This window comes from Alligator mississippiensis, chromosome 8 (assembly GCF_030867095.1).
Source record: "Alligator mississippiensis isolate rAllMis1 chromosome 8, rAllMis1, whole genome shotgun sequence".
NCBI classification, from domain to species: domain Eukaryota; kingdom Metazoa; phylum Chordata; order Crocodylia; family Alligatoridae; genus Alligator; species Alligator mississippiensis.
In genome coordinates this window covers 28543058-28559587 of record NC_081831.1, presented here as the reverse complement: position 1 = coordinate 28559587, position 16530 = coordinate 28543058, and the positions used below count along the sequence as shown (strand labels likewise).

The 16530-nt window shown below is 60.8% G+C and overlaps 1 protein-coding gene across 5 annotated transcripts; it reads left to right on the top strand.

Moving 5' to 3' along the window:
- The first annotated feature begins 5 nt into the window (after nucleotides 1-5).
- On the top strand, nucleotides 6-16529 carry CDK20 (cyclin dependent kinase 20). Of its 5 annotated transcripts, none has more exons than XM_059733074.1 (11): nucleotides 6-190; nucleotides 1062-1218; nucleotides 2859-2972; nucleotides 3462-3647; nucleotides 4148-4269; nucleotides 4469-4531; nucleotides 5025-5148; nucleotides 6232-6387; nucleotides 12340-12519; nucleotides 15157-15282; nucleotides 15745-16529. In XM_059733074.1, the coding sequence occupies exons 2-11, from the start codon at nucleotides 1081-1083 to the stop codon at nucleotides 16024-16026; spliced, it is 1491 nt and encodes a 496-aa protein (XP_059589057.1). In that variant the 5' UTR covers nucleotides 6-190; nucleotides 1062-1080; the 3' UTR covers nucleotides 16027-16529. The 5 variants fall into 5 exon arrangements, with proteins under 5 accessions (XP_059589057.1, XP_059589055.1, XP_059589059.1 ...); XM_059733072.1 differs by having other exon boundaries at nucleotides 7-173; XM_059733075.1 differs by having other exon boundaries at nucleotides 11-173; nucleotides 1062-1155.
- Nucleotide 16530: the final 1 nt, after the last annotated feature.

Genomic DNA, 16530 nt, shown 5'->3' with positions numbered 1-16530 from the left:
GTATGGAGGGGGGGTTTTAGCGCTCGGATGCCTGGGTTCTCCAGGCCCCTCGGCGGAAGTGAGGTTGGAACCCAGGCGTCACGGCTCCTAGACTCGCCCCTCCTCCTCCAGAGAACCCAGGGGTCTGGGGTGCCCGAAGTCATGTGACGGGGCCTGCCGCGGCTTCCGGAAGGGTGAGCTGCTAGGGGAGGTTGGTTGCTAGGGAGTGGCTTGTGCTGGTAGGCAGGAGCGCCAGTTACGGTGGGGCGAGGGCGCAAGCCATTGTGGGAAAAGACGGGGTAAGGAGGGGGACGCTTCGTATCCCACAATGGTCCTCTCGAGGGTTGGGGGAGTCGGGTTGGGGTGGGAGAGGTGGCAGAAGCAGGGCATTGTGGGAAGGGACAGAGCGAAGCGAGATCTCCAGTATCCCACAATGCCGTGCTTCTTTCCGTCATTGCAGATGACCCAGCGGTTAGAGGGGTTTGCAAAGCATTATGGGATACTGGAGAGGGATGGGAGATTCCCCCTTCCTACAGTGCTGTGCAACTTTAACCCCACCCCCTGTGCTTGCTGCCCAGTATTCCCTAATGCCCGGCAGGGGCTTGGAAGTGAGGAGGGGAAGGTGGAGCAGTGCATTGTGGGAAGGGAAAAGCACCACCCTGCCCAGTATTCCACAATGGACTGTGTCAGGGTTTGGGACTAAGTTTCAGCCTGTTTGTGGCAGATGAGAGCAATGCATTGTGAGAAGGGAGCTGACAAGGTGCCCCCCCAGTACCCCATGATGCCTTGCAAACCACCCCCCCCTGGAATTCTGAGTCCTCTCAAAGTTGGGGTAAAGAAGTAGGGCACTGTGGGAAGAGAGAGGACAAGGCCTACCCCCAAGTATCCCACAATGCCTTGCAGACCCCCTCAACTTCTGAATCTTCTGGACTTGGCACAAGAAATCAGGGGAATGCTGGGGGTTCTCCTGTATCCTAGCATGCTATGGGGGGGCAGGGCATTGTGGTATATTGGGCAGGCCCTGCACTATCCCACAATATTGATTATGTCCTTCCTCTTTCCCCCCCCCTTGCAACTCTCAGTGACCCAGTCTGTACTAGTATGGATCAGTACATCATACTGGGTCGGATCGGTGAGGGCGCCCATGGAATCGTTTTCAAGGCCAAGAACATTGAGGTGATTTCCCGCCCTCCCGGCCTGGATGCCTGGGTTCTGTGGAAGGGGAATGGGGATTTGCGGGTATGAAAGTAGAAGGATCTGGATGCCTGGGTTCTTTGGAGGGAGGTCGGGGCTGGAGAGTGAGAACAGTGGGGTTGGGAGCCAAGAAGCCTGGGTTCTCTGGGAGGAGGTAGGGCAAGGGTGGACAGAATACAGCCCACCAGCCACATCTGGCCTGCCAGGCACTTCCATCTGGCCTGTGGCACCCCCCAATGAATGGTGCCCCAGCCAGCCCTCCCCCCCCTTGCGAATCTCAGAGCGAGGTGCCCACATGTACACCCCCCAATGTACCCTGTTGTGTGTCACTCCCACCTTCTTGGGTGGAAGAGCCCTGCCCAGCCAGCAGCAGCTTCTGGGTGGGGCTGCAGCTGCAGCTACCCCATGGGAACCTGCTTGGCTTCCTGGAAGCCCAGGGCAGCAGGTAGGGAAGCGACAAGGGAGACGGGAGTTGCAGCTGGGCAGAAGCGCAGGGCAGCACAGAGCCTGAGCCCAGGAGGGCAGCAGGAGCACAAAGCTTGGCTGGGCAGGGTGTGGAGTGACGGTGGGGAGTATAGGAGCCCCCCACACACTTTTTTTCCCCATGGTGTGCAGCCCCCGCAGAACGAGGAGCGCAGCCCTAGGGCAGCCTGCCCACCTGCCTCTATCACAGGGGCTCTGCATCACGTGCCTGCAGCTCCTGCATTTGCAGCAGGGAAGCTTCGCGTTGGACTCTGGGGAAGTTCACAGCAGGGGCGGGGAAGGTAGCTGGCTGTGCTGCAGGGCTTCCCCTGCTGCTAGTGTTGGAGCTGCAGGCATGCAGCATGGAGTCCCAGCAATAGAGGTAGCCAGGCAGGCTGGGCATCATCATTTTCCCCCCCCTCCCCCGGGCTGGCCGGAGCTGCGCCACACTGGGCACAGGCGCTGGGCATGAGCACCCTGATCTCCCTGCCTGCTGCTTCTGCCAGCAGCAAGGGGCTGCATGCCATGAAGGGAGTGCACGAGGGGTCCCTATACACCCCAGTTTCCTTCACACCCTCCACAACCATGCCCTGCCTCCACAACCCCCATTGACATATACATACACCCCAACATACCCTATGCCCCCCTACACAACCAAACCCTCTTGTAATGCCCTCACATTCCCCCCTTGCCACACACACATTAAAAGTGACAGTTTACTTTTGAGTTATTATGCAATCTCTTCTACATACAGTACACAATCGGAAATCATGACAAATATTTTTTGTAATAAAATTAAAATGTATTATAGTAGGTGCTTGACTTCTATGTATGATTTGTTTTTTTTTCTGGTTCTAAGATGGCAACCTCCCCTTCCAAAATGAGTATTTGGGCGGGGGGAAACAAAGGGAGGGACTTCCCGTGGCAAAGGTCGGGGGCTTGGAGGGCAGGGCTTCCAGTCCTAATGTGGCAATCAGGGGGTGGGGCTGCTTATGCACTGCTGTGCACACCTGCCCCCCCCAGCTCAGTAAAACTTGTTAAGCTGTCCTCCACTTGAAATAATTGCCTGTCCCTGAGGTAAGGGCTGGGGAATGAGAATGGGGCAGAGGAGGGCCTGGAAGCCCAAATGCATGGGTTTTCTGGGAAGGGAGTGAGTCTGGGGGTCAGAGCAGGTGATGCAGAGGGCCCAGAAGCCTGGGTTCCTCACCCTTCCCTCCCAGCAGACAGGAGAGACAGTGGCACTGAAGAAGGTGGCGCTGCGGCGGCTAGAAGATGGGATCCCTAACCAGGCCCTGCGGGAGATCAAGGCCCTGCAGGAGACCCACGACAGCCCCCATGTGAGGGCCCAGATGCCTGGCTTCTCCAGGAGGGGAGGGGGTGGCTGGAGGGGTGAGAACCCAGGTGTCTGGGCTCTCAGCCCCCCTGCTCTCTCAGGGCCTGGATACCTGGGTTCTTTAGGAGAGGAGTGGGGGCTGGGGGGGTGGAGACTGGGAGCCTGGATACCTGGGTTCTCTGGGAGGTGGGAGCAAGTGGGGGCTGGGAGCCTGGATGCTTTGTTTCCTTGGGAGGGGAGTGAGGGCTGGAGGTCTGAGCAGGTACAACTGGGAGACTCGATGCCTGGGTTCTCCAGGTGTGTGGTTTAGGGGTCTGGGTGGGTTGAGGGGTGCCAGGCACCTGGATGCCTGGGTTCTCTGGGCCTTGGTGTGGTTGAGGGAGTGACAGGTGCCTGGACACCTGGGTTCTCTGGGTCTGGGTCAAGGGGTACCAGATGCCCGAATACCCGGGTCTGTGGATGACTGACCTCCCTTCCCCCCCACCCCCCACAGGTGGTGCAGCTGCATGCCATGTTCCCACATGGGCCAGGCTTCGTGCTGGCCTTTGAGTTCCTGCTGTCGGACTTGGGTACAGTGCTGCGGGCACCTGGGCCTCTGCCCCCTGCCCAGGCCAAGGCCTTTGCCCTCATGCTGCTGCAAGGCATTGCACACTGCCACAGCCATCGCATCGTGCACCGTGTGAGTGCTGCCCCCCCCTACTGCAGGGAACCTGGTGTCCAGGAGCCCTGAACCCCCACCCCTAGAACCCAGGCATCCAACCCCACTCCCCTGACTGTGGGACCCAAACATCTGGGAAGCCCCCCACCCCAGTCCCCCCAGGACCCAGGTGTCTAGGTACCTGACCTGCCTCCTCAACCCCAGTGGGACCCAGCTGCCTAATTCTCCCCCAGGACACAGGCATCTGGACATGCAACCCCACCCACCCTGACTGGGACCCAGGCATCTAGGCAGCCCCCTCTGCCCTCTACAGTCCCCCCAGGACCCAGGTATCTGGGAGCTTGCTTCTTTGCCCTAATACCCCACGTAGCCCCCTCCTTCCCAGAGGACCCAGATGTCAGGGCTCCCAGCCCCCTCCCTGCTCCCCTCGGGTGGGAGTAGCATGGGTTGGCAGGCCTTGGGTCTGGGACCCAGGTATCCAGGCCTGACACACACACCACCCGCCCCCTCCCCCCCCCCAGGACCTGAAACCAGCCAATCTTCTGATCAGTGCTTCCGGGCAGCTGAAGATTGCAGACTTTGGTCTGGCCCGAGTCCTGGCCCCTGAATCCCAGCGCCCCTACAGCCACCAGGTGGCCACACGGTGAGCCAGAAGTCTGGGTTATATCCCAGAGCTGCAGGGGGTGGGAGGTGAGAGGGCACCCAGATGCCTAAGTTCTCTCTCAGAGCCACTGAGGGGGCACCCAGATGCCTGGGCTCTATCCCAGAGCCGCAAGGGAGGTGGCTGGTGGGAGAGAGGAGGCACCTGAGTCTCTAACCCTATCCTTTCTGTGTCCCCTGAGGTGGTATCGTGCCCCAGAGCTGCTGTATGGTGCCCGCCACTATGATGAAGGTGTTGACCTCTGGTAAGAATCTGGGCTGACAGGTGTGGCAAGGCAATGACCCTGCCCCCTGTAACCCTGCCTCATTCCTGTTCCCCCACCCATTTCTTTTAGCTCCTTCCCCCAGCAGTGGGTGCAGGCTATCAGCCAACTCAGATGGCTGTGGATCTACCATGGAAGGGTGGTGCCCTGGGGTGGGGGGGCAGAACCATAATCACTGGCTCCTCCACTTCCCTGTAGCTCTTCTCCCTCCCTGTAACCCCACTCCCAGCAATGGGTGCAGGCTCTCAGCCAATTCAGGTAGCCTTGTGTTTCCATTGGAGGGATGGTCCCCAAGGCGGGGGCAGGGCCTAGATGAGGGGCTTGGCCATGTGATGACCCTGCACCCTCCTCCTTGTAGCACCACCCCCAAAAATGGCTGCAGGCTCTCAGCCAAGTCAGGCAGCCCCTCATGGAAAGGGGCAGAGCCTGGATGGAGGGGACATGACCAGGCACTGATCCCACCTCCTCCTCACAGGGCAGTGGGCTGCATCGTTGGGGAGCTGCTGACGCACTCGCCACTCTTCCCTGGGGAGAGTGACATCGAGCAGCTGTGCTGTGTGCAGCGCCTGCGTGGCTCCCCTGACCCCAACGCCTGGCCGGTACAGCCCCCCTCCCCGGATGCCTGGGTCCCTGCCCTCTACCCCCCCACCACCACCACCACCACCTGACCCCTGTACTTGGCCTGTATGCCTGTCCTGATGCTTGGGTTCCTGTCCCCCACCCCCCAGGCTCCCCTGATCCCCATACCTGGCTGGCACACCCCTTGCTTCTCAGCCCTGGGTCTCTGCTCCCTGGCACAGGAAACACCATGTATCTGGGTCCATGAAGGCAGTTTTCCTTAAGTGCTCCCAAGGATAACTGTTCTTCTGGCATGGTTTCGTACCCACTGAGGTGTTGGGGCTTAAAGCCCACTTTATGGAAATGGGGGGCTCCTCCCTAGTTTGCCCCTGTGGCCATATGGCTGAGGGCAGGCAAAACTTGGGGGCATCCGAACCCCAAGCCTCCAGGCTTCGGCCTGCAAGTAGGATGTCTGCCAAAAGACTTTGGGAATATCTGAAGCCCCTGGTGTGGGTGGAGGATGTTTGCCGGTTGTAGGACTACTTATGGTTTTGGACTGACCCATGAATTTGGACTTTATTTGGCTGAATTGGCTTGGAACACAAAAAAATTATTAAAAAAAAGATGCCTGGATCTCTGCTCCCCAACCCTCCATCCCCCAACCCCTGTATCTGGCCAGTATAGACCCATGTGCCCAGATGCCTGGTTCTCTGCTCTCCCCACTATGGCTTACCTAACCAACCACCTGGACCACCATACTTGGCCAGTATGCCCCCTCCCCCCCACCAGACTCCTGGGTCCCTACCTAACCCCTACCCCTGGCACCCCCAACCTCTGCACCTGGATGCCTGGTCTCCCCTGTCCCCACCCCCTGGACACCTGGGTCCCTGCCTTCACTCCCCTGACTACCCTCCCCACAAGGCCAGATGGGGGAAAGCACCAGGATGCCTGGGTTCTCTGCAACTCTGGAAGAGCAGCACCTAGACACTTAGGTTCCCTGTGGTTCTGGGAAGGGATGGAGGCTGGGAGCCCGGACACCTAGGTTCTCTTCAGATGTGGAAGGGAGACTGGGGGCTCAGAGCCCAGATGCCTGGGTCCCTCACACTTTTCCCTCCCCCTACCAGGAGCTGACATCGCTTCCTGACTACAACAAGATCTCATTCCAGCCAATGGTGCCAGTGCCCCTGGAGGAGCTGGTGCCTGACGCGCCCCCACCAGCCCGCACCCTCCTTGATGCCCTGCTGCAGTACCCACCCCAGCGCCGCCTGCCTGCCCACCAGGTCAGCACTGCCCCCCCTCAGGGACCCAGGCATCTGGGGAACCCTCCATCCCCCACAAAGGGACCCAGGTATCTAGGGAACCTTTGCTCCCCTTCCCCAAAAAAGCAGGGGTCCAGGAATCCCTCACCCTCCTCCATGGGACTCAGGTGTCCAGTGAGCTCTCAGCCTCCCCCCACCATAGGATCCAGGTGTCTTAGGAGTCTTCACCACCACCCCCACCCAGGTGTGTGGGAACATCTCATTTTTTTCCTTCCTTCCCCCTCCCTCCCCCCCAGTTGTCTGGGAAATTCTAATCTCATCCCATCCCCCTTGGGAGTACTGAGGGAGTGTGGCCTGTACCAGGGGGTGGGGCTGGGAGCATTATGAGGGCATGACTTAGGCCAGAGGGAGCAGGGCCTTCGTTTAATTTTCTTCCTGCTTACACCCAGGCCAAGGGGGCAGGAAGGGACACTGTAGGGTTGTGTAGCCAGGGTAGGGGGCAGAGCCAGGCACAGAGGGAGTAGGGCCTCAGCTTCATTAGCCCCTTCCTGCCGCCAAGTCAGAGGGAGCAGCTGAAGTGGGGAGCAGGGGACAAAGAGGGGCTATGACCTGGGCTGGTGGGCAGGGCCAGGGGCACTGAGGGGGTGTGGTCTCTGCCTCATTAACCTCCCTCCCACCTGCAGACCAGGGGAAATAGACCTAAATTAAGAAGTAGAGTGTGGCACGGGGAGCAGGGTGTGAGCTGGTGGGCACAGCCAGATGCAGTGACTGTGGCCTCAGTGTCATCAACCCTTTCCTGCCCACAACCCTTTCCTGACCAGGAAAGCAGGTCTAAGGGGGGGGGGGGGGGGGGGGGGACACGACATGGTGGGTGGGGCCAGGGGCATGGCCTGACACCTCCTTTCCCACCTGCAGGCCCTATTGCACCCCTACTTCTTCACAGCACCAGCGCCTGCCACCCCTTCGGAGCTGCCTGTGCCTGAGCGAAGGGGTCGCCCCCACCTTGCCTCTCCCTGCTTCCGCTCAGAGCGGTCACTGGAACCCGCCCTGCCCAAACCCCATCTCCTTGCCCCCTATGCCCCACCCCCTAGCCTCCCCCTCACTGTGTAATTAAACTATCTTTGTTAACCTTGATCTGGCTGCCTGGGTCTTTGTGAGGCTCAGGGTCATTGTGGGGCTCAGATACCTGGGTTCTCTCTGCACTTGGGGGTTGGGGCTGGGAGACTGGACCCCTAGGTTCTCCAATGGGAGAAGGGGCTGTAGGTGGAAGCAGGGAGGGCTGGGAGCCTGGACACTAGGTTCTCTTCCCACCCTAGGAGGACAGACAGGGGTAGGGCTGAGAGCCCAGAGACCTGGGTTCTCTTCCTACTCTGGGAGGGGAGGGAAGGCAGCTAGGAGCTGGCAGGATAAAGCAGGGAGCCTGGATGCCCTGGTTCTCTGACAGGGGACTGGGGACTCCCAGGGAGCAGGGGGAGCTGGGAGTCCAGACATTTGGGTTCTTTGTCACACTGGCAGGTGGGTGTCATTGATAGCCTTATCTTCCATTCCTGCATGCCCATGTCTTTGCGGGGAGGAGCACTGAAAGGGAACTCAGACATCCGGGCCCACGCACACCCATCCATTGCCCTGTTCCCTTGCTCTCTAAACCCACTCCCTACCCACTGGGCAACGCAGGCATCCTGGGGATGGTGAAAGGGGCCGGGGGCTGCTTCATCACACCCACAATAAGGTGGGGAAAAGGGAGAGCTACAGCACATCTGTGGAACCTAGGCATCTGGGGATGGGGTGGGGGCTGTGGGTCAGGAGTGAGGGGCACCATGTGGGCTATCAGGGAGGGCTGTGGGTCACGAGCTGAGGGTCACTGCAGGGCTGCGGGTAAGGAGTGAGGGGCACAGCCCCCACCTCTCCCCATGGCTGCAATAAATTGGTGTTTTTCGGAGAATCTCCCCCAGCTTCTCCGAAAACCCAAAGCCCTGCCCACCCCTGCCCTGGCTCCACCCCGCTTGCCCAGACCCTGTCCCATGACCCCCCTCAGCCCCAAGGGTTTGGCAGGAAACCCTCCCCATCAGGGACTGAAACTGCCTCTGATCCTATCAGCCCCATCAGCAGTGGGGGAGGGGGGCTCCCAGACACTTGGGTTCTTGGGGGGGGGGGGGGGGGGTATGAAAGCAGGGTGGGGCTGGGAGCCTGAATGCCTGGGTTCTTTTCTGGGTAGGGGTATGAGAGCAGCAGGAGCTGGGAACCCAGACACCTGGGTTCTCTGGTGGGGGGAGTAGAGCCTTGTGGGACAGAACAGGTGGCACCAGCAGCTCAAATACCTGGGTTCTTTCCCCCTTCTGCAGCCGGGCTGGGTGTAGCGGGGTGGGGGGTTGGGCACCCGGATGCCTGGGTCCCTTTCCTGGTCCCGTCCCATCGCCCCTCCTCCAACCGCCCAGGCCAAGCCCTGGCATCTGATAAGGCTTATCTGGGCCTTGCAGCCTCTGGGCGGTTGGCAAGGCCTAAGCCTGATCCGGGCTCCCAGGGGGGGCCCTGGTCCCTGGTCTGGGCCCAGGAGACAACCCAGGCTTCCAGCCTCCTGGCATCCTGCTGTTGCCCCTGCACTCCTCCCAAAGAACCCAGGCGTCCAGGCTCCCAGCCCCCTCGCTCTCACCCCCCCACACTCCCCCACCAGAGAACCCAGGCGTCTGGGCTCCAGTTGTCCCTCCAGCCTTTTGCTCCAGCCACTCAGTCCTGACTTCCCTCCTAGAGAACCCAGACATCTGGGCTCCCAGCCTGCCACCCCAACCTCCTCACCCCTGTCCAAGAACCCAGGCATCCAGGGTTCCCCCCCAGAGCAGAGAGAGAACCCAGGCATCTAGCTGCCACCTGCCAGGTCCCTTCCCCATGAGGAGCAGAATGGACCCAGGCATCTGGGCTCCAGAGGCCCCTAGCATGTGAAGAGTGAGGGGGGTCTTTGTCCCTGGGGGGGGGTTCCCCAGTGCCCCCATCCCCCCCCCCTCAGGCCCCAGGGAGGGGGGACAGGCCCCGCCCCTACCCTGCGCTGCTGTGTCATCTGCGTCTGTCCGTCGGACCATCAGCGTCTGCTGGAGCTGGGAACAAGGGAGCACTGAAGGGCTGGCGGAGAGGTGAGGCGGGTGCAGGAAAGAGGCGATGGGGGGAGGGTGTTATGGGGGGGCAGAAGAGAGATGGGTTGGGCCTGGATGGGGAGGACCCACCTAGGTCTCACCCCCACAAAAAACATGGTTCCTGTCCCAGAGAACCAGGCATCTAGGCTCCCCACCTCCACTTAGATTTGACCCCCACAAGGGCCTGGTTCCTATCCCAGAGAACCTTAGTGTTTAGGCTCCCAGTGCCTCCCCCCACCCCAGATCTGACCTCCCGCCCAGAACTTGGTATTGCCCCGGAGAACCCAGGCATCTTGGCTCCCACTCCTAACTGGCTCTCACCCCCATAGACCTCATTCCTATCCCAGAGAACCCAGGCATCCAGGCTCTTGGCCCCTGCTGAGACCCCACTCCCTTGCCCCCAGCACCGCCCCCCTCTCGCCCCCTTGGGCCCAACCCCCAGAGAATCCGGGTGTCCAGGCTGTCTCTCTCCTCCCCACCAGCCTCTGGAAACCCTCTACCTCCTCTTCATTCTCCTTTTGGCTGCCCAGGTGCCAGGGTCCTCCCAGAGCTCAAGTCCCCCATGGGCCACCCAGATGCCTGGCTCCCCCCAGATGCCTAGCTCCTTCAAGGTCGGGATCCTAATGGCGAGTGGCTCCCGCTTCCCTGAGGGTGCGGGGGAAGAGCCCCAAGATAAAGCTTATCACAGTCCCAGGGAGATAACACCCCCCCCCCCCCCCGACCTAGCTGTACAGGCAGCACACGCATGCACAGGGAACCTAGGTGAAACACCTCGGCATCTGGGGCATATTCCTGCACACACACAACCCACATACCTGGAACGTGTGCATGCACACACACAACCCAGGTGTCGATGGCACACTCGCGCATGCGCGCACACACAGGACCCAGGCATCTGGGACACGCACATACACACACAGGACCCAAGCATCTGGCATGCACACATGGGACACAGGCATCTGGGGAACACGCACATGCGCACAGACCCATGGGACCCAGGCATCTGGGACATGCACACACACTCCCCCCCACGGGACTCGGGCATCTGGGGGACACGCACACATGTGCACACACCCACAGGACCCAGGCATCCAGGACACACACATGGAACATGGGCATCCAAGATACAGATGGACATGCACATAGGAGACACACATCCAAGACACGGATGGACATGCATGCGGAACACAAGCATCTGGGACACAGAAAACAGGCACCTGAGGCGCAGACATACTGTATACACACAACACAGGCATCCAACACACACCCATACACATATGGAACAGCAGCATCCAGGATGCAGACAGACACACACGTGCAGAACACACATGTCCAGGGCACGCACACATGGAACACGGGTGTCCAGGACATAGGGAACCCGGGTGTTTGGGATGCTCAGAGAGAACCCAGTCATCCAGGCTATGTGTTGTCCCCCACAACCCTAACCCCCCCCCTGCCAAATGCCTGGGTTCCCCTCCTGTGTATCCCAGAGGTCTGGGTTCTCTGCCGTTTCCGACCTGCATTCTCCAAGCGAGAGCTGTCAGCAAAGAACCCAGGCATTCTGGTTCCCAGACCACCTCCTCATCCCCAAGTGGGCAGAGAACCTATCATCGAGGTGGAGGCAGGGGACAGGAAGCTGGCAGAGCCTGACAGCAAAGATGGGGCAGATAACAGGGGGCCACCCTGGATGCTGGGGTTCCCCCAGCCAACACCGTGCCTCCCACCATGCATTTGAGGCCTGGATGCCTGGGTTCTCTGAGTGGGTAGGAGCGGGGGAGCTGGATACCTGGACACCTAGGTTCTCTGGGCAGGGAGTGGTGCTGGGAGGTGACAGAAGGCATTTCCTAGGGGGGAGAATGGCTGGGGGGTAGGAGCAGGTGTGGCTGGGTGCCCAGACACCTGGGTTCCCTGGAAGAGGAGCAGAGTGGAAGCAGTCAGAGCCCTAAGTGAAGCCAGCCTGGACACTTGTGTTCCTCGGAAAGGCAGTGCTTGAAGCATGGGTGGAAGTGGGGTGGGCTGGGTGCCCAGATACGTGGGTCCCATGGGCAGCCCCTCTGCTCTTCCCCCAGGGCCCCTGGGTGCAGGGAAGTGAAGCCTATTCTGAGAAGGTGATGCACGGAGATAGCAGGGCTGTGGAACCTAGACACCCAAGCTGCCCCTCAACCTAAACCTGCTGCCCTCCCTGAGCCAGGAGAGAACCCAGGTGTTCAGGCCCTGCTTTCCCATCCCCTCCACCCCTCCCCATAAGCTCCCTTCCCCTCCCCTCCCAGCATCAGGGTGGAATGCAGGCATCTGGGCCCCTCCTGACCTAGCCCCCTAACAGGAGTGAGACCCAGGCATCTGTGCCCCCTCCCAGATATGGGTCCCAGGCATCCATGTGGTCCTAGGGATGGACCCAGGAGTCTACACCCCGTTTCCTGCCCCCAACAATGTCAGACACAGGACCTGGGTGTCCAAGCTCCTCTCAACCCTGCTCAGAGATGGAACGCAGGCAGCCCTGGGGAAGGAACCCAGACACCTGAACCCCTCAACCTCCCTGAGATAGGACCCAGGTGGCCCTGGGGGAGGGGACCCAAGTGTCCAGGCCCCCTTGGTCACCCTCAAATATGGAGTCCAGGCATCCCAGCAGCCCCAGGGAGGGAACCCAGGCATCCAGTTCCCCCCAGCCCTCCTCAGAAATGGAACCCAGATATTCTCCCCATCCCCTCCATCTGCTCACCAGCCCCAAGGGTGGGAACCCATGTGTCCAGGCTCCCTCGGACACTCCCAGGGTGGGGACCTAGGGGGTCCCAGGGAGGGAAACCAGGTGTCTGGACCCACTGACCCTTCCCCTTCCCCCTCCCTGCAGGCTCCCCCATGGAGTTCGCCACGCTGGAGGCGCCTGAGGGGTCCCCCTCATTCCTGGAAGCACCGGCCCTGCCCCCCACTGAGGAGGCTGCCCCCTTCCTGTCCACCCCTGAGGCCCCTGACCCTGGTGCCCTGGCATCCCTCTTCTCCCGGACACCTGAGTCCTTCCGCCACTCACCAGGTATGGGGAGAAGGGGGGCAGGAGCAACCCAAGCATCCGGGCCCCTCCCCATGATCCCTATGGTTGCCATAGTTACCAGGTTCTCCCCACCCCCAACCTGCTGTGACCCCTGGGGGTTGCCATGCCCCCCCCAATCACACCCATCCCAATCTGCCCACCTTCCCTAGCACGGTTGCTATGGTAACCTCCTCAGTTACTATGACATCTACCCTGTTGTCATGGTTTCCCATCATGGTTCCCATCCCCATCCCACATCCATGCCCCATCCCTCATCCATGGTTGCCATGACATCTACCCTGGCCTATCTTCCCTGCCCATGTTGTTTTGACAAAACCCCACTGCCCAATGCCCCTGGTTCCTATGACACCCACCCTAGTCATCCTTCTGCCTGCCCTGCCCCCACAGTTGTCATGGGACCCCATTCCCGCCAGGCTTACCATGACACCCATATTGGCCTACTGCTCCAGTTTCCTGCCTCAGTTGCCATGACACAGACACCAGCCTATTCACCCCAGCTTCCTGCCTCAGTTGCCATAACAGCCTTCTTGTGGTTGCTATAATACCCAATCCCCTTTGCCATTGCCATGACACCCACACCAACCTACCACCCCAGCTTCCTTCAGTTGCCATGACACCCCCGTTATCATGGCACTTACACCAATCTACACATCACAGCCTCCAGCCTCAGTTGCCATGACACCTACCCATCATGGTTGCCATGATGCTGCACACCCCAAGGTGGCACTAACCCTCACTCTTTTCCTTCCCTAGGCTGCCAGCTGTACCCAGTGCTGGGAGCGCTGCCGTGGGGGGAGGGCTCAGCCTTCACTGCGGGGGGCTGGGCCCCAGGGGGCTACAGCAAGGCCCTCCCTGGCCCTCCCTCACCCCCACCCCCCCCTGAGGCCCGGGACAGCCCCACTTTCCTGGAGATGCTGAAGACGGAGAGGCCCAGTCCTGGGGTGGGGGGGGGCACTGAGGGGCTGGGGCTAGGCCTGGGCCTGAGCCTGGGCCTGGGCGGGGGCTATGGCAGCCCCCCTGACCTGGCCTACCTGGCACCCCCTGGCCCCGCCTACCCCCCTGCCTTCCGGGGCAGCCTGCCCCTGGCATCATGTGGTGAGTCCTCTCCCCATCTGCCTCAGTCTCAGCTAGGATCAGGCACCTCCCCTCCTGTGCCAGCCAGGATTGGGACTCCCCAAAGCCAGAATCAGACTCCCCCTGAGTCAGGATTGGGCTCCCCCCTCCTGCCCCAGATAGGATTGAGGGCTCGCTCAGACTAGGACCAGGACCCACCTGCCCCCAGCCAGAATTGGAGCTACACAGCCCGCACCCAGGATTGGGTTCCCTGTCTCCCCCACATCCATGATCAGGACCTTCCTTGATTTTCTCTGCCTCCCACCCCAGGATTGGGCCCTTTGGTTGGGGGGAGGGTATAAGCTCTTACCAAGATTGGGCAGGGGGATGGAGGGGACATAGAGCACTTGGGGCTGGGCAGGATCGGGACCCCCTAGATAATGTCTCCCCCCGACAGAGGCGCGGGAGTGCGTGAACTGCGGGGCCACGGCCACACCACTGTGGCGCCGGGATGGTACCGGGCACTACCTATGCAATGCCTGTGGGCTGTACCACCGTGTCAACGGTGCCAACCGGCCCCTCATCCGCCCCAAGAAACGTCTGGTGAGAGATCCCCTCCAGAATCCCTTTGTGGACCCTTCCAATACATCCCTTCTACCCCTCCCCCCCACCTCATGGACCCTTCTGATACACTCCACCTGTGACTCCCATGTGGACTCTCCCATGCTCTCCCCCCAGATCCCTAACATGGAGCATTATACACCCCTATGGACCCTTCCAATACAGTCCCTCAGGGATTGCCACATGGACCCTCCCAACCGCTGCACAGACTCTCCCATTACAACCCTCCCCAGGACCCTCCCAATACACCCTCCTGGGTCCCCAGCTAGGACCATTCTATACACCCCCCACACAGACCCTTCCAGTACTCTCGTATAGACCCTCAATATATGGACCATTCCACACACTGTCCTCCCACATGGACTCTGCTAATTCACTCCCTCCACTGACCCACAACATGGACCCTTCCAATCCCCCAGGGACCTCCACATGCACTCTTTTATAACAACCCCCCACCCTGAAACATCCGCATCATCCCCAGGACCCTGACATGGACTCTCCCAGGCCTCTGCCTAGGACCCCCAACATGGACCATTCCACACCATGGACTGTCCACCAACATGAACTGTGTTAATTTACCCCCTAGGGTTGGATCCCTAACATGGACCCTCCCAACATCCCCTGCAAGGACCTCCACATGGAGTTTTCCAAACCACCCCCCAGGGATCTTGGCATGGACCCTCCCAATACACCCTCCCCCCCACAGACTCCCAATATGGACCATTCTTCTCCCCCACATACATGCTCCCAATGCACCCATCCATGGGACCCCCAACCACTTGTTCCCTGGAAACACCTGGTGAGAGACCCCCCACCAGGCTTCCCATATGCCCCCTGGGGATCTCCAAACCCCTCCTGGAATCCCCATACCCCCTAGGGACTCCATCCAGACACCATGGGGACCCTGTGACCCCCACCACTTGACCCCTGCCCCCCCACCTCCAGGTGGTGAGCAAGCGAGCAGGGACCCAGTGCAGCAACTGCCAGACCACGACCACAACACTGTGGCGCCGCGACCCCCGCGGGCAGCCCGTCTGCAACGCTTGCGGCCTGTACTACAAGCTCCACAATGTGAGTGCCCCCCCATTCTTGCCCCAGGGCCACCTGAGTTCCTACCCCAGGGCTGCCCGGATGCCTGGGTCCTTTTCCTGGGAAGGCCCAAATGCCTAGGTTCTCATCCTGTCGTTGCCCAGGTACCTAGGTTCCATCCCTGGAGAGGCCCAGATGCCTGGGTCCTTTTCCCAAGGCCACCCTGATGCCTGGGTTCCTACCCCAGGGCTGCCTGAGTTCCATCCCTGGAGAGGTCCAAATGCCTGGGTTCCCACCATGGGACCACTCACATATCTGGGTTCCATCCTCAGGGCACCTGGGTTTACATCCCTGATGGGGGGGATTGCAGAGGGATGGGGCATGGTCCTGGTCACCTGGATTCTTTCACCAACTCTGGGAGGGGAATGGGGGCTGGGATCCCAGACACCTGAATCCCTCTTGGCCCCTGGATGCATGGATCCCTTCATGACCCCTTCCCTGCAGGTGAACCGGCCACTGACCATGCGCAAGGATGGGATCCAGACACGGAACCGCAAAGTCTCAGCCAAGGGCAAGAAGCGCCGCAGTGGAGAGCCAGGTGTCCGGGCCCTGCCTGGCCCTGAGGGCCCTGCCCCGCTGGAGCTACTGACCCCGTCCCCCCTAGGAGCCGAGGACCCTAGTGCTCTCTATGCCCTGGGGCCTGTGGTCCACCTGCTGCCCTTCTCCCCCACCCCACACCTGCTGGGCCCCACCGCCTACCCCACCCCTGGCTCCTCCCTGGCCTGAGGGTCAGGGATGTGATCTGGCCCTATCCCACATCCACTAGGTCCAGCCCCCAGCCCAGCCCTACCTCTTTGGCCTGAGAGGTGGAGTCACAGCCTGGACCCAGCACCTCTCCCTAACCTGCCCCCAGGACTGAGTGGTGCAGCTACATTCTGACTATGACCCCCACCTGCTGGACCCCACCCACTGACCCTGAGGGGGTAGAGGCCATGGGTAAAGCCCCACCCCTGGGTTTGAAGGATTGAGCCATATCCTGCCCCAATGCCACCTGCCGGACCACCTCTAAAGGTACATTCCCCAGCCTGAGGGGGTGGAGTCACTGCTTTGGCCTGCTCCCTGGCTCCACCCCCAGGCTCTTGCCTAGTCCCGCCCCCACCGAGGGGAGGGGCTCTTGATGGGTGAGACCCTTGGGGGAAGCAGGTGCCGAGAGTCAGGGGTTTTAGGGGTCATGGGGCTCCAGGTCCCCCCCCACCCCAGCCCCCCCAATAAAGAGTCTGTCTCTTTAAG

Bases quoted from the DNA above. Each gene is read 5' to 3' on its own strand.
- CDK20 (XM_059733074.1), top strand. From the start codon at position 1,081: ATGGATCAGTACATCATACTGGGTCGGATCGGTGAGGGCGCCCATGGA. The intron at 4,270-4,468 runs GTGAGCCAGAAG...GTGTCCCCTGAG, and splicing joins AGCCACCAGGTGGCCACACG to GTGGTATCGTGCCCCAGAGC. The intron at 5,149-6,231 runs GTACAGCCCCCC...TCCCCCTACCAG, and splicing joins CTGACCCCAACGCCTGGCCG to GAGCTGACATCGCTTCCTGA.